Source organism: Doryrhamphus excisus, chromosome 19, assembly GCF_030265055.1.
Source record: "Doryrhamphus excisus isolate RoL2022-K1 chromosome 19, RoL_Dexc_1.0, whole genome shotgun sequence".
Lineage (NCBI taxonomy): Eukaryota > Metazoa > Chordata > Actinopteri > Syngnathiformes > Syngnathidae > Doryrhamphus > Doryrhamphus excisus.
The window spans coordinates 6,622,605-6,647,495 of record NC_080484.1 but is presented as its reverse complement, the minus strand read 5'-3'; the positions used below and the strand labels follow the sequence as shown (position 1 = coordinate 6,647,495).

General features: G+C 48.1%; 2 protein-coding genes across 3 annotated transcripts; both read left to right on the top strand.

Annotated features, from left to right (window-relative positions):
• The first annotated feature begins 113 nt into the window (after window positions 1-113).
• Window positions 114-12,183, top strand: LOC131107408 (DNA repair protein XRCC4-like). Its single transcript, XM_058057408.1, has 8 exons — window positions 114-221; window positions 1,116-1,259; window positions 2,428-2,618; window positions 4,293-4,459; window positions 5,173-5,304; window positions 5,371-5,504; window positions 7,960-8,110; window positions 10,947-12,183. The coding sequence occupies exons 2-8, from the start codon at window positions 1,118-1,120 to the stop codon at window positions 11,044-11,046; spliced, it is 1,017 nt and encodes a 338-aa protein (XP_057913391.1). The 5' UTR covers window positions 114-221; window positions 1,116-1,117; the 3' UTR covers window positions 11,047-12,183.
• Window positions 11,130-23,870, top strand: LOC131107406 (versican core protein-like). Of its 2 annotated transcripts, XM_058057403.1 has the most exons (17): window positions 11,130-11,276; window positions 12,998-13,105; window positions 13,411-13,488; window positions 13,568-13,909; window positions 15,051-15,225; window positions 15,297-15,424; window positions 16,592-16,888; window positions 17,687-18,253; window positions 19,092-19,279; window positions 19,358-20,246; window positions 20,339-20,452; window positions 20,533-20,646; window positions 21,660-21,818; window positions 22,108-22,190; window positions 22,408-22,552; window positions 22,622-22,804; window positions 23,101-23,870. In XM_058057403.1, exons 3-17 carry the CDS (start codon window positions 13,422-13,424, stop codon window positions 23,265-23,267), a joined length of 3,618 nt encoding a protein of 1,205 aa, XP_057913386.1. In that variant the 5' UTR covers window positions 11,130-11,276; window positions 12,998-13,105; window positions 13,411-13,421; the 3' UTR covers window positions 23,268-23,870. The 2 variants fall into 2 exon arrangements, with proteins under 2 accessions (XP_057913386.1, XP_057913387.1); XM_058057404.1 differs by lacking the exons at window positions 11,130-11,276; window positions 12,998-13,105 and having other exon boundaries at window positions 13,276-13,488.
• The last annotated feature ends 1,021 nt before the right edge of the window (window positions 23,871-24,891 follow it).

Sequence of the window (24,891 nt, the reverse complement as noted above, 5' to 3'; positions counted from 1 at the left end):
TGGAATTTTTGTTTTATATAGGATGATAACAGCAAATGCAGTATAATGTTGTTGATGTTTTTTTTTTTTTTATTAAAAGAAACCCAATTGAAGCGAGTTGCGTTGTCGCTTAGTGATGACGTATCAGGAAGTTTACCGGTGCCGCTGTGATGGTTTACTGAGGGGAAAAGTTGACTTTATTCATTAAATTAACCACCCAACTCGATAGGGACTGCTTGCGGGTAAGTTGGGAAAAAGAAACAGCTGTTTTGTTGTGTTTCTTACATTTATTTTGTTTATGTTATTACCGTTCGAAGCTCAGTGATAGACGCTTTGGATGAGAAGTTCAGCGTTTAAGCTAACAGCCAAGCACGCATCTTAACGCTAAAGTTAAGTATCTGGCTGCCATTTATTTTTTTTATTGTTTTGTTTATTGAACGCAAATAGCCAATAACAAGGCATAAAGAAACGTGCTATTTTTTAGCATCCAAATAACAACTCGATAGTCAGCCAACAGTTTACCTATTTAGCGGAATGGCTATTTGGCTAACAGTTAAGTAGAGACGCCTTAAGTAAGTCAAGTCAAAGTGTGAGTAATGGTGCAGCAACTGTTGTTGTTTTCTGGTGTAGTATACTTTTGCGTCATTGTCATTGTTTTTGCTGGGACAGCCGCTCGGCATGACGTGATGACACGCTGGATGCTCCTCCATCATTTCCTTCTGCACCCATGGACAAATATGACATAACCAAGCTTTGTGGAATATCTGGCTACCAGTAGAAGCGCAGAGTGGACAAATAAAGTTTTGTTGACCTGAATTGACGACACTTGAGTTGCAATGGTATATTTGACCCAGCAGCCCTCCACCCTCATACGTTCACCATATGACCACACACGCTGGCAGGTACGCTCCATTGGGACGCTGGCAGCCATGTTGGTTGACAGGGCCTGCCAGGAAAATGATGTCAGAGTAGCTATGGCGCTTCTGACACGAGTCTGAAACCAGCTGCATTTAAATAAAAATACAAAGGTACTTAAGTTACGGTACATGAGCTACGAGAGGAATGTGACATTTGGTGTTTGACGTTGACGAAAAAGGCATTCTATTCTATTCTAAATATTTGTTTTTGGTCCGCAGCGATGCAGTCGTCCGTGCGAGAGATCCACGTCTCATCAGAAGCAGACACCTCCTACTTCCTGCGTGTGGACAGGGGTGGGCGGGGCTTGGTGTCAGGCTTCCAGTTGATGCTGACTGATGGACAAGATGCTTGGAGAGGAGAAGGTAAAACTCTCTGAATCTCCTCTGTGAGGCTTCAGGCATTCACACGTCCAGCCTGACAGCCCTGTGGTGATGTGCCTCACCTGTATGACCACACACAAACACACACACACACATACATCACCTGCACTTCGATACGGGTGCTCGTTGACCTTCTCGGAGGGTCACACAGATAATTCTCTGGAAGATTTAAGTTACCCACAGGGCTGCAATCTATTTGTGGCAGTGAAGTGTGCATACTTGTTAAATTTGCATAATTAGCCATGACACATTTGAAAAAAGTGAGTAAAAAATGTCTCATGGTGTTCCACAGGGTTCAATGCTTTGACCTAGGGCTGGACGATATATCGATAATTTTCAAAATATTGATATTTTTGTTAAGCACAATATGAAAAACAAGCCTATGTTTCATATAGATATAGACTGCATTTGCTGCAAGATGGCGCCGACCGAGTACAAGCTAGTTGAGACAGCTCCGTGTCTTCTGTGGCCTTTTAGTGTTGCTATTGCTTAGTATAGTATTGCATAGTATTGCTTTGTGTATTATTTTTCATGTTGCTTTTTGTGCCATAGCGACTCCTTAAGCAAGTGTGCAGCTATGGATGTTCATCTTGTTATGTTTGTGGCTTGCTGTTTCCTCCATTCTTGACACTCGGGAGCAGCTGTTAGCTTTGAGCACCCTTTTGCTGCATAGAGCATTTGTAGATCCCCCCCGGAGATATGCAGGAGGAGAGGCTGCATAGTGAACTGCAAAAAAGACGGTATAAAGGTTGCTGGATAAAGACGGTATTAACCATGTTTACCGTCTGTCGTCAGGGCAACGTGAGCTGGAAGCGCTAACAGCGCTAACCCGCTAGCACGATTGCGCTGAAGGTTGAACACTATATTTAATCAGTACGTTTTTTCTATATTTATTTAAAGATAATGCATTTAATTTCAGCGGCGATTGTTATGTAAGCTTGTTTACATTTCAATAAAACTTTGCATCTATATTTGGCTTTGACTATGTCCAAACAACTTATATATTATATATGGATATTTAACCTAAATATATCGGGATATGAGTTTTGGTCCATATCGCCCAGCCGTACTTCATCCTTGCAATCAAACGTTCCTTGTCCGTGCTGCACTTCTCTTCTGTTCTGTGTTCACTCCTTCCTGTCCCCTGCAGTGAGCAAGGCAATGATGGGCCAGGAGGTAGCCGAATTGGAGATGCCCGAGGACGCGTACATCCAGGACCTCCAGCAGGCGCTGACTGAGACGGAAAGCTCTGCCTCTTACCACTTCACCCTCTCGCCGTCTCCGCCCAGTCAGAGCGCGCCACTCACGCTGACGTACAACAAAGTTCTAAACGACATCTCGGTGAGATGACTCTCCAACCTGAATTCTGATACACGACGGAGACGTCTATGAGGTACACCTGGCAACCCCTGGCAACATGACTCTGCGTCATAATCAAAAGTGAATATGATTATGAAGTAGGAAGTAGATTGAGCAAACGAGACTTTAGCTGCCAAGTTTTGTGTTGCCAGGAGACAAAACAGCGATTAGACGTCTCTGCTGTCACTAAGTTGTGCAAGAAGGTGGTGATGATGAATTTGATGAGCTGGATGAATGTCCGCAGTCATGTGATCAAGTTCCTCCATGATTCAGAGCTAAAAGCTCAGTGCTTACGACAGAATGGAAACCTGTGTGTGTGTGTGTGTCTTCTTAAAAAACGAAAGTTTGGAACAAGTGGGCTGGTTCTACATGAAGGTTCTCTTGCTCAACAACAGCGAGGTCCTCCAAATAAGACCACCTTCTAATGGCTGCACCAGGCTCACTTTGACACTCTTACAGGTGTTACCTGCCATGGTCGGCATAGCAACCTTCTGTCTGCCTGTGTGTGTTCAGAGTTAAGTGTGTTAGTTCCAGTTGACATGACTCAAACATCTGCCACAACGTTTTACCCCTGAATGTCACACAGCTAGGGATGTAAGTCTGTTTGTGATGGACAATTCGATTCGATTGAATCTCGATACACAGGGCCTGATGTGATTCGACACCCATATATATTAAAACCAGAACCAATTTGATACAGTAAACAAACAAACTATACGATTCGCTGCAATTCAATTTCACTCTCCGGTTAATGACATATCATGGCACGCACGAGTCTGTGAGGAGCAAATAGTTCTTTATTTGACAGGAGCCAATCATGAGCCATGAAAATTGGAAATTGCCGGAGGTCATTCCTCAATATAACGGTTTGACTCATGGTGTCATGGCAAAGAACACTAAACTCATCACACAGCAACTTAACAGCCAAACACCCACAACAGATACCTAACATGTACCAATACAAGTAAAAACGTATATATAAGTTTTCCCATAATGCATTTTGTTTGAACAAAACATTTAATCGGAGGACAAGCAGCATAGAAAAATTGATGGGTGGTGCTACAATGCTGCCACTGTCCACCAGTGGAGCCCAGGGCCAAGAGGGGGGGGGGGGTGCTCATTGCAGCGCCCCAATCAATGCATCGCTTGGACGCAATGCATGATGTGAAGAGCATGAGAGTTTTCATTTTCAACTTGTATTGGTGCGTGTTTGTACTTTTCAGGTATCCCCTTTTGAGTGTTAAGCTGCTGTTTGGCAGGCCATAAATTTGCCGCACCATTGTAGGGTTCAGTTAAGACAGTAGACCCCAACCACCCAAACCTTCAGGCATCATGAATAAAAAGATATTGTAAACAACTACATTCAATTTCATGTAAATTGATATCAATTTTGGAAATATGGGCTGTTATTTTATTTGAAAAATAATGTACACTTAGAAATTGTAAAGTAAAGTAATGCATATGTTTGTTGTGAGGACCGGCATGTGCCTTTTTGTTCCAAGGTCCTTGAACACACCATGTAGCTTTGTCCCACGCTGCACTCATAGACAGTCTGATCTCAGGATTTATGGCAGATTCTTATTCATGCCTGCTTTTAGTGTTTCACATTGAGACAAACTGTTCTCACTGCTCTCCCGGTCCCCATGCTCCATCCAGTTCAGGTTGGGCTCGGCCTTATTGAGCCCGCTCCCGGAGCCCGCAGAGGCCGTGAGAGGATTGCTGACACACAGTCTGGAGAGACGATCCGCCCTGGAGCACCAAAACCAGGATCTGGAGGGGCAGAACCGACGACTGAGACAAGAGCATCAACGCATCACGGCAGAGTAACAACGTCTCTTTATCCTCCGCTTATCCGCGACATGTTCACTGAGGCGACTGCTTTCTTGCCATCCCAACCTGCAAATCTGACTTTGTGCTGATGTCAGCTTCTGTTTATTGTGTAAGCTAGCTGGACTATGAAGACACAGTCACGATAGTCATCTGTCCGTGACATTTGCATGAACATCACAGGTTTAGCTTCCTCTTTAGTCGTTCTTAGCCGACCTATTAGGAGGCTGGCCGAACCAGCATGTCCACGTTTGCGGGTCATCGACCTCAAACGCCACATGGTGAAGGACGAAAGGGTGCAACTTTGCCATGTTGATATTTTGCAAAGCAACACGTGTATTATGCTAAGAATGTTTAGATATTTTTATGGAAAAACTACATCTCATCTTTATGATGTAGGTGAAAAAGCTTCAAAAGTATTTTTTCCTCTTGTTGCTGTTTTTTGTTTTATTTCCCAATATTTCAACTTTATTTGTAAATTGATTGTCTTTCTTCTCATATAACTTTTAGACAGTAACTCTTTTTTTGTTAAAATTTAAACTCTATGCTGATAAAATTTGACATTTTTAAGAAATATCTACCTCAAGGGGCCCCCGGGCCACACCTTTGACACCCCTGACCTTGCGCCAAGATGGAGTCAATAGCAGCATCATCACTTTGATATCTGAGCGTGTTGGAGACCAATCTTGTTTGTGTGTGTGTGTTTCAGACTAAAACGCTACGCAGACGGCAAAGAAGACCTGGAGGCAGAGCTTTACTCCAGATTCGTCCTGGTCCTGAACGAGAAGAAAGCCAAGATCCGCAGTCTGCAGGACACACTGAGAGAGCTGCAGGAAGTGAAGTAGGCGAATTGGTTACGCCCGCTGCCTCACCTGGGCTGACTGACAGCTGGATGTGTTTGCTGCAGGGCTGCGGAGCAAAAGAAGGAGCCGCTCAAACGGGACCGAGCAGAAACGGAGGAGGAAGACGAATATGGTGGCAGCACTGATGACGAGCAAGAGGACCGTAGCCCTTCGCTGGTCGCCATTGCACCTTCTCGTGGTAAAAACCATGTCATTATTTTGTTGAGGTGTACTTGCGGTCAGTCCAAAAAAACTGGAGATAATCCACACCATCAGGGAAATTGCTATAAAACACCAGACTAGTCAGCCAGCACCTGAGCACCCTTTGGGGTGCACCCATTGGGGAGCACTCATTGGGGATCATCCATTGGGGATCATCCATTGGGGAGCATCCATTAGGGAGCACCCATTGGAATTAAAGCAGTTTAAACACAATCCCTTCATTTCTGGGGCTCAAAAGTCATTGTCAACTGGTCAACTGGAAACTAAATATCCGTTTCTAATGCTTGGTTGAAAAACCCTTGGCTGGCAATGACTACTTGAGGTCTTGAACTCATGGACATCACCAGACGCTGGGTTTCCTCCATTCCAATGCTCTGCCAGGCCCTTACTGCAGCAGCTTTCATTTGCTGTTTGTTTGTGGGCCTTTCTGTCCCAAGTTTAGTCTTCAACAAGTGATACTGTCACATTATAAATAGACACCAGCGACACAGTATTTTGGGAACTCCCTTCCTGGGTGCCTTGAATTCACATTGCAAAAACAAAAAGGTATGTAGCGTTACCTTTGGTAGTTGCTAGCCTGCTTGTCGCTAGCCTGCTTGTCGCTAGCCTGCTTGTCGCTAGCCTGCTTGTCGCTAGCCAGCTAGTAGCTAATCCTGGTATTTGCTAGCCTACTAGTCGGTAGCCTGTTAGCCTGCTAGTAGCTAGCCTGCTAGTAGCTAGCCTGCTAGTAGCTAGCCTGCTAGTAGCTAGCCTGCTAGTAGCTAGCCTGCTAGTCGCTAGCCTGCTAGTAGCTAATCCCGCTAGTTGCTGGCCTGCTAGTCGGTAGCCTGTTAGCCTGCTAGTAGCTAGCCTGCTAGTCGCTAGCCTGCTAGTAGCTAATCCCGCTAGTTGCTAGCCTGCTAGTCGGTAGCCTGTTAGCCTGCTAGTAGCTAGCCTGCTAGTCGCTAGCCTGCTAGTAGCTAATCCCGCTAGTTGCTAGCCTGCTAGTCACCAGCCTGCTAGTCGCCAGCCTGCTAGTCGCTAGCCTGCTAGTCGCTAGCCTGCTAGTAGCTAATCCCGCTAGTTGCTAGCCTGCTAGTCGGTAGCCTGTTAGCCTGCTAGTAGCTAGCCTGCTAGTCGCTAGCCTGCTAGTAGCTAATCCCGCTAGTTGCTAGCCTGCTAGTCACCAGCCTGCTAGTCACCAGCCTGCTAGTCGCCAGCCTGCTAGTCGCAAGCCTGCTAGTCGCTAGCCTGCTCGTAGCTGTGGTGTGGGAGGTGTCACTACTCCAGTAGCGTACTTGTTGGGCGTAACAATGGTAATGAGAATAAAAATGTAACTCATGTAATGGAGATGGTGCTTTTGGAGTTTTTTTTTCCAAAGGCTTCATAGGCTTGATCTGTTTTTGTATCTTTAGAAGACACATAATGACGTGTGTCTTCGTGTCTCACACAAGCCAGAAACAATATTTCAGTGGAATGATGAGCAGAACCATGTAAAGCTAGATGATCACATGATATCTGGAGGGCATAAGAGCAAAGCAAAGCATTGTTGGCACTTTTTGTATGTTTTTTTTCAGAAGGCTTATAGAAGGTGGAATAGTTGTGCCCTAATACATGCATTAATTAGCTGCCCCTTTTTATCTGGTTTTGTATATTTGGATGGTACTGAGAAGAGAAATAATAATCCAATCCGGGATCAAGGATTGTGGATGATTGGGAAAAGGTGCACTCTTCCTTTAAGTTGTGTTGCAGTGATCACAACGAGAGGGAAAGTTTTCTTCTTCTACTCGTTGAATGTGTGTGTGTATGTTTTTGTTGTCCAAAGAGGACGTATGACATAACTTAGCAGTGATGTAAGTCAGAGTAGCGGGCCTCCTTGACGTCACACTCAGTCAACCTGATGATATTCCACCCCAGATGGTCTCCATGTTATTCACACGACTCTCACAACTTACACAACGTACCTGTCATGGAAGCCCCTGTGACCCCCCCTCCCCCACTTTTTCCACGTTTCCACTTTCTCACAGGCGGTAATTCCCCCTCAGCTCGGTCGGCTCAAGGTTTGTTTGGGCCCGACGAGGCCAGATGTTGTGTTGTGTTCTTGTTGTCGTGACGACCACTCTGACAGATTGGAGGGGGGTGGGGGGAGGCTTGGAAGCTTTTGTTATTTCTGTGCACCAGCGTGCTGAAGAAACACCGCAAGCTACTCAACTCAACTAAGCTAAACGTGACGGACGAGTCAATGGCAAAGATACAGCATGACAGTGCATGTGTGAGCGTGCACGTGATGACACCCCCTGGTGCTAGCAAGATGACAATTTGTCATCCAAGAGGTCCAAGAAAGAAAGAAAAGAGTAGTTTGTGCATGTTTAAAAAAAGTAGGTGTCGCTGAGAACGCACTCCTCTCCTGGAGACCTTCATGGCATTTTCATTTTTCCCGTCTGATCTTTTAGAGACGCTGTCCTCCTCTCCAAGCCCATTGGACGACATGTTGAGTGACATCACAGACGTGGCGCCCTGTCGCAAACGACGCTTCCGTCACCTTGCGGGCTCAGACGCAGCGAACAAGCCACCACTTCAGATGCTGAGCTCCCAGAAGACGAGGTAAAAACGATGATGGTGAGGATGGGAATGATTCTTTTTGGTCATGGAGAGTGACGACGTAAGGATGGAAGGCAGCAAGTTGACTTAAAGGTCACTGCTAGAGAAGTCGGCATGTTCCGAGAAGCTGAAGTGGCCTCGTGAAGTCCTTTATGGACTTTTCACGAGCAACATGAGCAGCTCACTCATCCTACTGCAACTTTGAACTGCCTGAAATGGCTGCTTCCTAAAAGAAAGTGTAAAGTGGAATATTGTGTCTCTAACGGAATACTGCAGTACACGCCTACAAGTACTGTATATTGTACTATACTGTACTTGGCTCCTGAGTGTGTCAATTTTGACCGTGTAGTGCTGTCCCAAATGACCACCACAATATTTATTTTTGTGTAATGTCCAGAAATCCCTGGTTTATGGCTCTTGACTGATCCCAGTCCGTTTCCCAGAAGTAGGAGTCCTCATTTATAAATGGAATATTGTGGTTCGTGTTTTTCTATATTTTATATGCAGAATAATAGCAACAAGATATCACCAGTAGCGTAAAACTAATATTTTTGTATAAGTTCATATTATTCAGCATCTTTTAAATGAGCTTTTTAACATTGTTTGAGCCCTCTAGACAGGAAATAGCACCCCTATGCTCACCGTTACACTCACATGTGCCAATGTAATCGACATAATAAGAGAAAATAGGCCTAGGAACACCTCCGTGTCCTCCTGGTGGAGCTGGCAGAGGTGGTCGGGGGCCTGGAAGTTGAGACTGGTGCCCCTGTGACCCGGACCCGGGGGAACATGAGGAAGATGGATGCATGGATGGAAGGGAGAGAAAATAAGACACATTAACCTTCTTATGACATTTTAATTATGGTTTTTAACATTAGAGCGCTCTAGACAGGAAATAACACCCCTATACCCATATTTACACGCCTATTACCCAGTATAGTAGACAGAATAAGACACTTTAGACATAAGTAAGACATAACGTAGATTTGCATGTTACACGCGACCTATTACGGGTTTTAACATTGTTAGAGCCCTCTAGACATGAAATAGCACCCCCATAGTCACTTTTGCACACTTATTACCCAATATAGTAGACAGAATACGACACTTTAGACGTAAATAAGACATAACGTAGACGTTAGCATTGGGAGAGATTCTTGTGTACAGGAATTTCTGAGGTGACTCATCAAAGTAATATTACTGTAATAATACTGTAATATTACTAAAAACTACCATTGGTGTTTGCCCCCCCTCCTGTATCATAGTAAATGACGGTTGCAACACAATAAAACATTACTTACATTGTCGTTCACTACATTCCACTGCTACAATTTGCAGTCAAGTTAGCCCCGCCCCTTGTGCTACGTAGCCAAGATGGCGACTACTAGTGTGTTTAAGTACGCGTTCATGTTTGTAAGTAAACTCCCCTCCTGCTGGCCTGAATGGGAAAATCAAACATCATAAAAGTTAGCTCAGCCAAACAGCAGTGACATTTGACCCCAAAACAAATATGGCCACCGAGTCAATGGTGTTGTTATGCGAGCCGGGTGGCGGGGGACTCGTAAATGTCCGTCTCTCGGCAGCATGACTTTCACGTGCTTCGTCAAAACAACTCCAACATCTCCAGCGCCTCAGCCTGACTACCAAGATGGCGGAAATCCTTCATCACGGTCAGGGAACACGTGGACCCCCCCAAGTTTCCAGAGATGGCGGACGCGTCTGTGTTCCCTCCACAGGATGTTTTCCCCCCAGTAAAAGTGTGTACAGCATCAAAGATGGCTTCCGGCCATCACGGATAATCACTGCAAGACGTGCGAGTGGTGACCACAGCTGCTCTGGGACGGCTAGCTACGTACGTACTTTCATGTTCTACTCCTCTTGGAGAAGCATGCATGTGGACAAAAGTATTGGGACATGCCACCCAGTAAAAAGCAAAACAGTTTGGCCATTTCGAAGAAGGTTCTTGACAAAGCACGGCCCCGTTAAGGCACGCTTGGAGGAAGTAGAACAGGTTCAATATCCGTGACCTCCGACCTCATCAGACAACAAAATACCCCACAGCATCTCCCGAGGACTGGAAGCTGGAATGTATCTCTGTCAATCAAATGATGTGTGTGTGTGTGGTCAGACGGGGGCGGAGTCCCTCACAAAGCGAAACTCAGCAGCGTGTTCTATGAGGGGTCCATTGAGGAGAAGTGTGTTTGTCAAACAGAACCTTTTAGAACCATGCAGAAGGTTTGGGGCGACCAGCTTCAGTTGAAGCATGTAATTGGCCCTCACTTTTGGGGCAGGGGGGCGGCGTTGGTTTATCATCAGTGTCCTGTTTCCTGCTAACTGGTACCAGCAGCAGAGCCAATGGTCCCTCCGCCAAAGGTCACGGATGACTCATGGGTTATCATGTAACCATGGCAACACAACAGCAAAGCTTTATCATGGTCACAGTTTGACCCTGGAAGAGTCCTATTGATGCTTCCCTATGAAATGTGCATGTTGAGTACTATAAATGTGTACATGTTGGTAGGTCTGCACTAAAATGAAAGCCTCTCTCTCGCACCCCCACGACTGTTCCCCCGCCTACCCCAGGGGGCACGCCCCACTATTTGAGAAGCACTGCCTGATGGGAAGGTGCATTAACGGATTGTGTTGGATCTTTGAGGTTCCAGTTTGGTCAGTGTCTTCATCGTGTGCATGCACGCACACACAGGCGTCAAGTTGTCCATGTGTTTCCAGTCTTCTCCCTGTGAACAACATGATCCACTTCCTGCCTCAACAGGAAACTTGCTGTAAAGAAGCCTCATTAGTCCACTGACCCTATGTGTGTGTGTGTGTGTGTGAGCAGCAGGAACGACTCCCCCGCAGCAGCCAATCAGCAGCCTGCGCCGTCACAGCGCCGTTCCGATGTGTCAGCAGCAGCAGAGGACCTGTTTGAGGACTTCTGACCCCCCACAGCATAACCACGTGGTTACACAGGGATGTAAGAACCGCTGGAAGTGTCTGTTGCAAAGGACTGAGCGGACACCTCAAATGGGACATCTTTCAACATGAAGGGACTTGAAGGGACTTGGCTAGCCTGATAGAAGCACATGAACACACTTTAGAGACCCCCCGTACCCCCACCCCCAACCCTGATGGACCACTAGAGGCTCCCAGTGGACCATCAGGATGCAAGGTAACATGTAAATAACATCTATGTAACATCTATTGGGGGGGGGGGGTCATGAGTAAAAGTCGCCCATCTGGGGTCCCTTGAGTTTCCCACCCTTGGGTCCCCTGAGGACAGAATAAGTCTTCTCCCATAAACGGCTATGAAGACCTAAGCACATTTGACTTTACTTTTTTTGCTTGGAGCTCTTGGTCAACTTGAGTTCTAATAAAAAATACCAAACGTTAATTAATGTTAATTAAAAAGTTAATGATGTCACTGTTAATTATGTGCTTAGAAAAATACAAACAATAAAATATTCATTTTCTACCGCTAATCCTCACGAGGGTCACAGGGGTGCTGGAGCCTATCCCAGCGGTCTTGGGGCGAGAGGTGGGGTCCACCCTGGACTGGTGGTCAGCCAATCACAGGGCACATATAGACAAACAACCATTCCCACCCACATTCGTACCTATATTCATACCCTCGACCATCTCTATGTGGAGTTTGCATTCCAAGGGGGGGTTATAAATGAAGTCAATGGAACGTTTTTGTTCTCCAGCGGCATGGAAGGGTGGGAAATGTGGATTATGACACCGCATAAGAAAACAACAAAATCAACTTTACTACTAATCTTATGTATAGTTTGACATAGAGCACCGCCCCCCCAACATCTAGAGAATAATATGTATTTTTACAGTGACCTCATATGGACTCTTAGACGGTTAAAACCCCAGAAATATTTACGTTGAAAACGTGTTTGTATAGCGGTCTTTGGGAGTAGCCTTCTTTGTCCTCTAGGGGCCTGGAAGGGTGGGACATTGTGTCCGGGCGTCTGGTTGGACCTGGAAGGGTGGGACATTGTGTCCGGGCGTCTGGTTGGACCTGGAAGGGTGGGGCATTGTGTCCGGGCGTCTGGTTGGACCTGGAAGGGTGGGACATGGGATCCGGGTGTCTGGTTGGACCTGGAAGGGTGGGACATTGAGTCCGGGTGTCTGTTTGGACCTGGAAGTGTGGGACATTGGGTCCGGGCGTCTGATTGGACCTGGAAGGGTGGGACATTGGGTCCGGGCGTCTGGTTGGACCTGGAAGGGTGGGACATGGGATCCGGGTGTCTGGTTGGACCTGGAAGGGTGGAACATTGAGTCCGGGCGTCTGGTTGGACCTAGAAGGGTGGGACATTGGGTCCAGGCGTCTGGTTGGACTTGGAAGGGTGGGACATTGGGTCCGGATGTCTGGTTGGACCTGGAAGGGTGGGACATTGGGTCCGGGCGTCTGGTTGGACCTGGAAGGGTGGGACATTGGGCCCGGGGGTCTGGTTGGACCTGGAAGGGTGGGACATTGGGTCTGGGCGTCTGGTTGACCTAGGAATAAATTTCAAATGAGAATTGAATGTTTTTTCATGAACATACGGACTAACTCAAACTGATGAGGAAAAGACGAGCCAGATTGACCTGCAAGGTCCTTAGGGTTTTAGGGTTCTTAGGTGCTGACACCTAAAGAAATCAATAGAAGTGGTATGTCGTACTTTTGGGGGTAGGGTGTGACCAGCCATGTTGTGTACCATGTAAGTGTAATCATGTGACCATGTGACCTAAAAGCTAAATGAATAACAAACGTTTGTGCTAATAAAATGTAAAACGGTGACTGTCTCTTTAACCTCTTTTTCTTCACTATCAACACCCCCACTACCACCCCAAACCCGGCCCCCATCTCTCCCCCCTCCTCCCCCTCCTCCCCTCTCACAGGGCGTATATGAGGGCTGGCTGGACTTTAGTGCATTTTAACTTGCTGCTCTTCATCTTCTTCACCAGACGACATCTTCACGGAGCACAGAGACTGTCAACAAGCTGCAGGTGAGGCTGTGCTTTTTATTTGGCTTGCTGGCATCATGTGATGAATGTTTCTGGTTTCCTTCTGGACTCCCTGAAGATTCATGAGCAGAACCTCACGGCATCCTGACAACATCTGCTGCTCCAGTTCTGATGAGTTTGAGTCAAAGATTGAATTCTGTTTCTTCTTCTTCTTCTTCTATGACTCAGTGGTCCAGTTGGTCAAACTGGTCCTGACGTGTTTATGTGACGGTTCTGTTGGGAGAGCCTCACAAGCTACCCCATCAGCCCAGAAACACCATCCTGCTTACATTTCTGGTTTCCATCAGGTTGGCTGGAGATGGTTCTGCACGTCCTGTCGGGCCTGCTGGTTCTACTGAACGTGTGTTCTGCTCGGCCTCCACCAGGTGAGCATCTTCTACGTCAACCTCCTGGCATGTCCCGCAAAGTTCCCGTTAGGTTGATGCGCACATGTTTTGGTTCCAGTGATGGAGGACGAGTGGCGCGTCTCGGGCTCGCTGGCCGCCAAGGTGACGCTGCCGTGCCGCTTCTCCATCACCTCGCTCCCACCCTCTGAGGAGCCGCTGAGGGTCAAGTGGACCCGTGCGGAGGCAGGAGAGGAGAGCGTGGTTCTGGTGGCCCAGGGGGGCGTGATCAAGGTGGGTCAGGACTACGAGGGCCGGGTGTCGCTGCCCCCTCGTACGTCGGAGCTGGGCCACGCCTCTCTGGACCTCGCTGGGCTCAGGGCCAGCGACGCGGGCCGGTACCGCTGCGAGGTCATGTACGGCATGGAGGACCGCCACAGCAGCACCAGCCTGCACGTCAGCGGTGAGTGGATGTTTTGGACTTAAATAGGGAGTACTCAACGGGAGAGAGTTGGTGCTGAAGGAGGGATTTGGACCTTACGGTCTGCTTGCATTGGTGCCAAGCGGGGCAGGGACCCTTCTGCTGGTGTGTGTGTGGCATCGTTTAATGCTGCCATCTGCTGGACTGCAGTGGCACAGCGAGTGTGACTTAGATAGCATTAGGTTAGCCGTTTGGAATGGTAAGCATATCCAGTATGTCGGCATGGCAACATCAAAGCCAATAAAAAAGCTGAATGCAATCATGTGGCTCAAGAAGGTCGCAACAGGAATAGTTTTATTGGAAACTCGTAATGTTACGTTATTTCATAATGGCAGGTTAGCTAGGCCGTACCGGTACCGCTCACTCAAAGCTAACAAGGAAGCTAACGGGTTTCAACACTTGGAATAATACAGAATGTGACAAAGTACATGCACGTGGCGGTCGCAATGGACGCCCACTTTGTCTCATGTTGGACAAAAGGTACAACACACCATGGTGGACTTTTTCCTAGCCTGGCGTACCTCGAAACCGCTAACCAGCCCAGGCACTGCTGTCCAGAGTGCGGCCCGCGTCTTGCTTTAGCGAGGAGGGAGGAGTCTAACACTCCTCACATCATTCTTTGGCCTTGGCGGAGGTCTCCTGAGAGCGTTTTATTGCTTCGGTCATTTTTATTTTGAGTTTTGTATTCATCTTTTGGTCACTGTACTACTGTAGCTAACTTCACTATTCCACATTTAGACCGTACATAGTGTACACACATGTGTATACTGTATGTATACCTCATGTACACATGCATGCGTATACTGTATGTATACCTCATGTACACATGCATACTGCACATAGTACATTCCTCCATGCGATGAGAACATGTAGATGGCCATGTGTGTATGAGTCTGTGTTCCAAACAGGCAGGAAGAGGGTTCAGTCTGTGCATCGGTTTCAGTATGTTGGTGCGTTTGTTGCACGAACAACAGCATGAACAGAGTGAGCCCTTTTGTCAGTCATACAGTCTGTTGGTCTCGCCTGGTCTTGATCTCGTTGACCCAATCTGGTTGGTCAGTATCTGGTCTGACCGGCTTATACCGACTTATGCTAACGTGACCGTGTTCTTCTGTGCTGCCAGGCGTGGTGTTCCACTACCGGGCCAACACCAGCCGCTACGTCTTGGACTTCCCCGCGGCAGCGGAAGCGTGCCGCTCCGTCGGCGCCACCATGGCAACCCCTGAGCAACTGGCAGCGGCCTTCCAGGACGGTTTGGACCACTGTGACGCCGGCTGGCTCTCGGACCAGACGGTCAGGTGGGCGCTGCTAGCTGCTGGTGCGCACACAGCGTCCAGCCTGGAATGTTGAACGATGTTATCCTTCACAGATATCCAATCACCCACCCTCGTCCGGGATGTGATGGGGACTTAAAGAGTCGACCTGGGGTCAGGACCTACGGCCTCAGATCACCGTCAGACAAATATGACGTCTTTTGCTACGTGGACAAACTAGACGGTACAATATCAAATAGTCCGGTGTACACACTGCTAGTACTGCTATACATCAAGTAGTAGAGTGTAGAAACAGCTAGTACTTGTGTATACTGTATGAAGTAGTATAGTGTAGAAACAACAAGTACTTGTGTATACTGTATGAAGTAGTATAGTGTAGAAACAGCGAGTACTTGTGTATACTGTATCAAGTAGTATGGTGTAGAAACAGCCAGTACTTGTATATACTGTATGAAGTAGTATAGTGTAGAAACAGCTGGTACTTGTATCTATACTGTATCAAGTAGAATAGTGTAGAAACAGCTAGTACTTGTATCTACTGTATGAAGTAGTATAGTGTAGTAACGGCTAGTACTTGTATCTACTGTATGAAGTAGTATAGTGTAGAAACAGCTAGTACTTGTATCTACTACATGAAGTAGTATAGGGTAGAAACAGCTAGTACTTGTATATACTGTATCAAGTAGTATAGTGTAGAAACAGCTAGTACTGGTATCTACTGTATCAAGTAGTATAGTGTAGAAACAGCTAGTACTTGTATCTACTGTATCAAGTAGTATAGTGTAGAAACAACTAGTACTTGTATATACTGTATCAAGTAGTATAGTGTAGAAACAGCTAGTACTTGTGTATATCTAGTAATACAGTGTAGAAACAGCTAGTACTTGTATATATCAAGTAGTATAGTGTAGAAACAGCGAGTACTTGTATATATCAAGTGGTATAGTGTAGAAACGGCTAGTACTTCTATCTACTGTATGAAGTAGTATAGTGTAGAAACAGCTAGTACTTGTATATACTGTATGAAGTAGTATAGTGTAGAGACATAGTGCTTGTGTATATCTAGTAATACAGTGTAGAAACAGCTAGTACTTGTATATATCAAGTAGTATGGTGTAGAAACACCTAGTACTTGTGTATATATATCAAATAGTATAGTGTAGAAACAGCTAGTACTTGTATATATCAAGTAGTATAGTGTAGAAACAGCTAGTACTTGTATCTACTGTATGAGGTAGTATAGTGTAGAAACAGCTAGTACTTGTATCTACTGTATGAAGGAGTATAGTGTAGAAACAGCTAGTACTCGTACATATCAATGCATCCACAGGTAGTACTATACAGTATAGTGTATACTACCTCCTCTGAGCCTGTGTTGTGGTCTGTGAAGGTGAGGTCTTCTACCCCCCGTCACTGAGGGCCAAGCTAACCCTGCAGGAGGCCACCATGGAGTGCCAGAAGCATGATGCGGTGTTGGCGTCACCCGGCCAGCTGTTTGCTGCCTGGGGGGCGGGGCTAAACCGCTGCGACTACGGCTGGCTGTCAGACGGCAGCGTCCGCTACCCCGTCAACGTCCCCCGCCCCCAGTGCGGCGGGGGCCTGCTGGGGGTCCGAACGCTGTACAAGTACGAGAACCAGACGGGATTCCCCGACCCCGCTGACAAACACGGAGCGTACTGCTTCCAAGGTAAACAGACAACTTCTCTTTTTGGCCACCGGGGGCGGTGTTGCACGACACTGACGTGTTGATAGTTGTTATTCAGTCTTTGGAACTTGTTTTAGCAGACAGACATTAAAGTTAACATTAACTTTACAAAGTGGGGACTGTTAGCGTTGATGGACGTCTTCATGAGGGGAAAACCCAGCCTGTGCACGCTAAGACAAACACAACAGTCCCTAATGCGTCGCAGCTGGAGCGGAACCAAACACACGCAGAACCGCCTCAGCCAGTCACATGGTCAGTGGCAGGTTCTAATTGCAAACAGTCAGAACCACAGACGACATGAGGGGAGACCCCCGCCCTGTCAGATGGTTGCTGCGGCCAAAGCATGACATCATCGCTGGGCGTGGTCACATTGTCCTTTTGTGGTACCACTGCTCACAGCGATCAGCTGGATGGTCCATTGAGACATTCAATTACTTCCACGATCAGCCACTAGAGGCAGTGCTGGCCTTGGTTTTGCCCACCAAAAATACTTTAGAAAAACAAACGTGATTTTTGCTAGCAAGGACACAATAAATTTTGTTTCTTCTAATTGTAATACTGTACGAAGTTGTGCGTGTTTTTGTATTGATTTTTAGGTGACTTCATGTGCTGAAGTTGGTTTTGTCCTTTTCAGGAGCACCAGCCATCTGCTAAGTGACGTTGGTCAGATAGCCAAGCTAATCTTGTGTTGTTCAACGTGATAGTCATGTTATTTTTATTGTGCTATTCATGTGTCGTTTATTCACTCTGCTTCTCATCACGTCCTTCCTCCTCCTCCAGCCAAGCTGGCAGAAACCACTGTGACCCCCGACCTTCCGACATCAGCAGACCCTCAGAGAGGAGCTGTCACTCATTCTTCAGGTCACCTTGACTCCGCCCCCTCAAAGTCACATGGTGATGAAGATGTTCTAGAAACTGGGCTTACTGGGCTGGAATCGCTACCTGTCATAGAGGCCGTATTGTTTCCCACCACTCTGCCGCCACCTGTTGATGACCCCCAGGGGGGGTCGGGTCGGGGAGAGAGCAGCAACAATGACACTTCAAGCGGCGCCGACCTGGAAGCGGCGCTGACCCCCACTCACGTATGGGAGCGGACCCCCCCCACACCCGCTTGGCTGGACGGGACCCCCCCAGGCTCTCAGAGTCCAGTGCTGGTTCTTCCCGACCAGACCACCACGGCTCAGCCTGGAGAGGCGGAGCCACAAGAGCCTGCCCTGGTTTTCAAAGTGGACACGCCCTCGCTGACTTTTGACCAATCATCACTGGCGCTTCCTGATGAGGGGGGCTCATCAGCCAAGCCCCCCGTCCACGTCATCATCGTCAACGTGCACGACCGCAACCAATCAGGTCAGCTGATCGCATAAGAATATGGCGTTAGTGACTCAGCCGGTTAGTGATGGTGTCGAGGAGACGCTTGTATCGTGTGTGGGCATTGCTATGATAGGTTGTGATGTATGAAACACAGTTACTGCTGATTTATGGTCTTTTTATGTGTGGTCTTGTCCTATAACTTCCACGTGTGTCCTAAAGCCTTCACGAGGACACAAGTATGCATTGTTTGAGCGTAGCCCCCCCTCCCCTCCCCCCCCACAGCCCCCCCCCGCCTGGGAAACACACTTTTAATGAAGATCATAACCACCTCCTCAAGGGGGAACACAGAAATGCACTTTTCATTTGTAGCATGTTTTCCCCCACTTAGTCTTGTTTACATTTTCTGTGAGTCATCAGCTAGCGCTTATTTACACTATCCATCTTCTCTCGCACGTCAAGACGCCCTCAGCCATCAACCCCTAACTTCTTCTAACATTTCATTCATTCATTCATTTTCTACCGCTTTTCCTCACAAGGGTCGCGGGGGGTGCTGGAGCCTATCCCAGCTGTCTTCGGGCGAGAGGCGGGGTACACCCTGGACTGGTCGCCGGCCAATCACAGGGCACATATAGACAAACAACCATTCACACTCGCATTCATACCTATGGACAATTTGGAGTCGCCAATTAACCTAGCATGTTTTTGGAATGTGGGAGGAAACCGGAGAAAACCCACGCATGCACGGGGAGAACATGCAAACTCACACAGAGATGGCCGAGGGTGGAATTGAACCCTGGTCTCCTAGCTGTGAGGTCTGCGCACTAACCACTAGCCCGCCGTGTCACCTCTAACATTTCACTTCTGGCCTTTTTAGTCGATCGCATCCTGCAGCTCCTCAACTCGCCTGTGGGGGGCGCCAACAGCCCCCTCTTCCCGCAGATCACCGACCTCTCGCAAGCGGCCGGGGAGGTCGTCCAGCAGGGCAGCGGAGACGCCGCCCTCCTGGAGCCGTCGCTCATGGGTCTGCTCCCTCCAGTCAGCTTCATCAACGGGAGACACAAAGTAACGAGCCGATGACTTTTTCGTGATTATTATCTGCTGCTGTCGCTTTAAATGACCTACAGCCTCTCATCTTATCAGGTGACCTTTGACACAAGGCTGCCTGAGGAGGCACGGGGGGACCAGTTTGAGACCGCTTCCCCCATCACGGTGGAGGAGAGCATGACGCCGTTTGACTACTCCGCCTTGGACGCCCACACAGTGGAGGACCACATGACCCAGGCGGATGATGACACGAGCAAAACACCCCCAAGGAGCACCGTCGTGCCCCCCACCTTGCCTTTGGATAACACGGAGGGCTCGGCGGATGGCGCCCGGCCCCCTGCCACCGTCAGCCTGTCACACGTGAGGAGACACGAGACAGAAATCAGAGAGACGGAGAGTCCGGCTTTTGTCCCTGAAGAGGGGGGGTCGGGTCAGGACACTGAAATGGAGGAGACGCCCACCAGCATGCCAGCCCCCAGTTGGTTTGTGGAGGTCCCAGTGGAGTCCCCGGCTGTGGACGGGGTCAAAGAGGGCATCTCCGGTGGGGACCAGCTCTCAGGGGAGGGAGAGGTTCCGGGAGAGCGGGGTGGTCTAATTCCTGAAGAGGTGATGGTTTTACCAGCCATTGCAGCTGAGAGAGGAACCACCTTGGACCAAGACCAAGAAACAGACATCTACCCTCCATCTACCACTCAGAGGGACCCCCGCGCCCCTAGCCCCGCCAGACGTGGCCATAATGAGACCACCTCGTTGTTTACGGGCCAACAAACACTTTCCACCCCTTCCCCCTCCCTCTCTGACAACACCCGCTCCTTCCCCCAGTGGGCGATGACCCCTGACTCGGCCACCACCCCCCTCCCGCCGGAGGACTTTGTGGACTACGACAAAGTGATCGCCCCCCAGCTGGTGGAGTCACCACCCCCCAGACCTGATGAGACCATGAAGCATCCTGACCCCGTACAGGCCAGTCCTGCCAGTGTCACAGGTATGTACCCCTCCCCTTCTTCCCCCAGTGAAAGGGACGTCTTTTAGCTGGCATTCCTAAGATGATGATGTCATCATGTCACGTGATCACAGGTGCACAGCCATGTTCTTCCAACGTGTGTCATCATGGCGGCTCGTGCTACCAGCGAGGCTCACAGAACGTTTGCTTGTGTCCACCCGGGTACACCGGGGGGCGCTGTGAAACAGGTGAGCCTCATCAGGGTGTCCATGGGTGTCAAGACAACCATGGGGGGCCAACAATGTGTGCTTTTGTCTTGCGTGTGCAGACGTGGACGAGTGCCGATCCAACCCGTGTGTGAATGGCGCCACCTGCGTGGACGAGGTCAACGCCTTCTCCTGCCTCTGCCTGCCCAGCTACGCGGGACCGCTGTGCCAGCGAGGTGAGGCTCATGTGCACGGGGGTCACATGACAGCTACAGGCTTCATGCTCTCAGACAACCACCACAGGCCAGTTGCTATGGTAACAGGCATGAAAGGACAAGGGCAGAAGCTTGAAGTGAAGGTTCACTTCGTAGATGAGATGTATCGTGTTTGGGGTCAAAGTTCAAAGCTCTTGTCCAGCAGGTTTTTATGATTTCACACTTGGGCGTCGTCCCCTCCTCGCTCGCACGAGCAGCGATGGTCTCCGCCCCTCAGCTGGCGGGCGTGGTCTCCATATTTGTAGCATGACTCAGCAGCGTCCTCCAAGGACACGGACTTGGACGTGAACTCCTGCTGCTCCTCACTCACCTTTCATGAAGAACGTCACTGTGGGACCTCCCTCAGACAGCTGCGTACTACGTGTACTACGTGTACTACGTGTACTACGTGTACTACGTGTACTACGTTTAGAGTCTTACTTTTTTCCGATCAGGTGCTACTTTTTAATTTTTTAGATTTTATCTAGGTTTTTGTTTTTTTAGATTTTTCGCTCATTTTTTACAGGTTTTTTATTTGGCACACATTGTGTTTACTTTTTATATTATTATATTATGTATATATTATATATATTATATAGTCTCATATTATATTTATTATTATATATTTTTATTAGGAACTACTTTAAAAAAAACATTTCGCATTACTTTTTGTTTTTTTATTTGGCACACATTGTGTTTACTTTTTTATATTATTATATTGTGTATATATTATATATATTATATAGTCTCATATTATATTTATTATTATATATTTTTATTAGGAACTACTTTAAAAAATACTTTTCGCATTACTTTTTGTTTTAGAGTTGGGATTTTTTTTCTCCCATTTGGTGCTACTTCTTCTTTGCGTGTGGTGCTCCAAGTGGAGCCTTGTTCACACATGCTACATGCCAGGAATAAGAAGACGTTGCCCGAGAGATCAGTGTGTATTCAGCGACTAATCAGACCCCCTCCTCCGTCTTGGCCCCCTGCAGACACCGAGGTGTGTGGTTCAGGCTGGCACAAGTTTCAGTCTCACTGTTACAAACACTTCACACACCGTCGCACCTGGGACGCCGCCGAGAGAGAGTGTCGACTGCACGGCGCCCACCTGGTCAGCATCCTGTCCCACGAGGAGCAGCTCTTCGTCAATCGTAAGTTGCAAGGAATGCCGATAAATGTGAAAAAGACACGTTATTATTAGACGTACAAACGTAGCTAAAGAGAACATGTGACACAAATGTGGAGGACCGAGAAGACAACCTTGAGGAACGCCACATGCTCACGCTAATGCTGTTGAGCGCTAGCAGGCAGCACGCGGACGTGTGGCATTCCCAGCTCAGCTCAGTTTAGTCGGACAAAGAAGACGGTGTGAACATTCCCGGCCGTGGCGTACTTCCTGTGTGAGCACTAACGCTGCCCCTGAACGCCTCCTGTCTGCAGGTCTGGGCAGCGACTACCAGTGGGTCGGCCTCAACGACAAGATGTTTGAGAGAGACTTCCGCTGGACAGACGGCACGGCCATGGTGAGGATGAAGCTTTTGTGTAGACTTTTGCTGCTCTCTCTGGTGCAGAATAACAACGTGAGTTGACGCAAAGCAGACGTGACGTGCCGCTCAAACACGCCTCACTAGCACCACCCTGTGGTGACTCGTCTGTCCATCATACCTTCCAGTGATTGTCAATGATAGTCAGTTTCATTAAGAAAACATTGGAAGCTAACACCATGACCTAATGCCTCAGCAATACGAACACTGGCGTCCCAACCAGCCCGACAGTTTCTTCCAGTCCGGCGAGGACTGTGTGGTCCTCATCTGGCACGACGGCGGCCAGTGGAACGACGTGCCCTGCAATTACCACCTGTCCTTCACCTGCAAGAAGGGAACAGGTGCGTGCACACCACCTTTCTGCCGCCTCCCGCCGTGTGACCTCTCTTTTCACCTTTTGACCCTGAAAGTGTCGTGCGGCCCGCCGCCCCCCGTGAAGGACGCGCGCTCGTTCGGTGCGGTGAAGCTGCGCTACGAGGTCAACTCTCTGATGCGCTACCACTGCAAGGCGGGCTACGTGCAGAAACACGCCCCCACCATACGCTGCCGCCCCAATGGCCAATGGGACACCCCCAAAGTCACGTGCATGAGCCGTGAGTGCTTTTTCTTGTTTTTGACATGTGCTGCTTCTTTTTCATTTTTAGATATGGCCTACTTTGGACTTGTTTTTTTTTCACTTTTGTACCTTTTATTTAATTTTTACAAGATTATTTTGCTTTTTAGATTTAATTGGCAATACTGTAAGATATTGATAAGATATTATTTTTTTCACAACTTTTTTCTTTCTTTAATTTCACCCTACTTATTTTTTTAGTTTTTAGATTAGGAAATACTTTTTTAGTGTATTTTTTTTAGATTTGGTTTTACTTTATTATTATTATTCCCGCAGCTGCGACTTACCACACGTGGCTTCCTCTGCGCCGCCGCACCAGCGGGCTTCACTACGACCTCCACGCCCACCACGCCGCACATCACCATAGCGACGACGGCTCTCTGAGCTCCTGGAATCCTCTGCCGGGCCGCTTCCAGAGGGACAAACGCCACGGGCGACACTGACATCGCTCCCGAGGCAACGCTGAGCCTGAACTGAACAGTCATGTGACTTTAGCTCCACCAAACATGTGAACGCAACACGCCACCATGGTGGATCTGAGAGGCCACGTCCCCCCCAACTGGGGCGTGGGCTTTTGTTTTGGTACTCTAGCTGGGACCAGGACTGCTTCCAGTCACCCGCGCTCTCCGTCCACCAGCCGGGATATCCCACTGGGCTCATCGCCATGGAGACAACTGACTCGTCACTTTTTCTCCCTTCAGTTGGTTCTGCTGGTTTGGACTTCACGTGATGGAAACGTATGAAGCCTTTAGGATTTAATTTATTCTACTGAGACACGAAGTCATGGTCATTTAGCTGCTTTCTTCACAGCACAAGCTGGAATTCTTGGAATATTTGGGAATGTGACGTCTTGGGCCAAATATCCACACGCATAAAAGTGCTGAATAAATTGTTTAAAGTGACTTTTCCTTTGCTTCATCGCAAAAACGTCAGGCTTTCAAATCCATAAATCCAAAATATTGATACTTTTGACACATCAGTCAGATGAGTTCATGTTTTTCTGTTGAAACAAAATTAAACTTTGTGAGTTTAATTTTTATTTTCCAATGTTTAAAATACCATTTTCCCATATTTTGTGATTTGTCCTGTTTTTTCTGTTGTGTATTAGCTCAGGGACTTAGCCTTAAGGGGCCAGCCTTAAAGGGCCAGCCTTAATGGGCCAGCCTTAAAGCTCCAGCCTTAAAGGGCCAGCCTTAATGGGCCATCCTTAAAGGGCCATCCTTAAAGCTCAAGCCTTAAAGGTCCATCCTTAAAGCTCCAGCCTTAAAGGCCAGCCTTAATGGGCCAGCCTTAAAGCTCCAGCCTCAAAGGGCCAGCCTCAATGGGCCAGCCTTAAAGGGCCAGCTGTAAGGGGCCATCCTTCAAGAGCTAGCCTTAAAGCTCCAGCCTTAAAGGGCCATCCCTAAAGGGCCAGCCCTAAAGGCCCATCCTTAAACGGCCAGTTAAAGCGCCAGCCTTAAAGCTCCAATCTTAAAGGGCCAGCCTTAAAGGGTCAGCCTTAAAGGGCCAGCCTTAAAGGGCCAGCCTTAAAGGGTCAGCCTTAAAGGGCCAGTCTTAAAGGGACAGCCTTAAAGGGCCATCCTTAAAGCTCCAGCCTTAAAGGGCTAGCCTTAAAGGGCCATCCTAAAAGGGCCAGCCTTAAAGCTCCAGCCTTAAAGGGCCAGCCTTAAAGGGCCAGCCTTAAAGCTCCAGCCTTAAAGCTCCAGCCTTAAAGGGCCAGCCTTAAAGCTCCAGTCTTAAAGGGTCAGCCTTAAAGGACCAGCCTTAAAGGGCCATTCCTAAAGGGCCAGCCTTAAAGGGCCATTCCTAAAGGGCCAGCCTTAAAGGGCCAGCTTTAAAGGGCCAGCCTTACAGGGCCATCCTTAAAGGGCCAGCCTTAAAGGGCCAGCCTCAAAGGGCCACCCTTAAAGGGCCTGCCTTAAAGCTCCAGGCTTACCGCTCCAGCCTTAAAGGGCCAACCTTAAAGGGTCAGCCTTAAAACAACTTTATGTATCCCCAAGCCTATTCGAGGTTTCAGCAATGTCATCACTCCTAAAACTCCTCTTGTGAGTACATCACTTTGTCTCG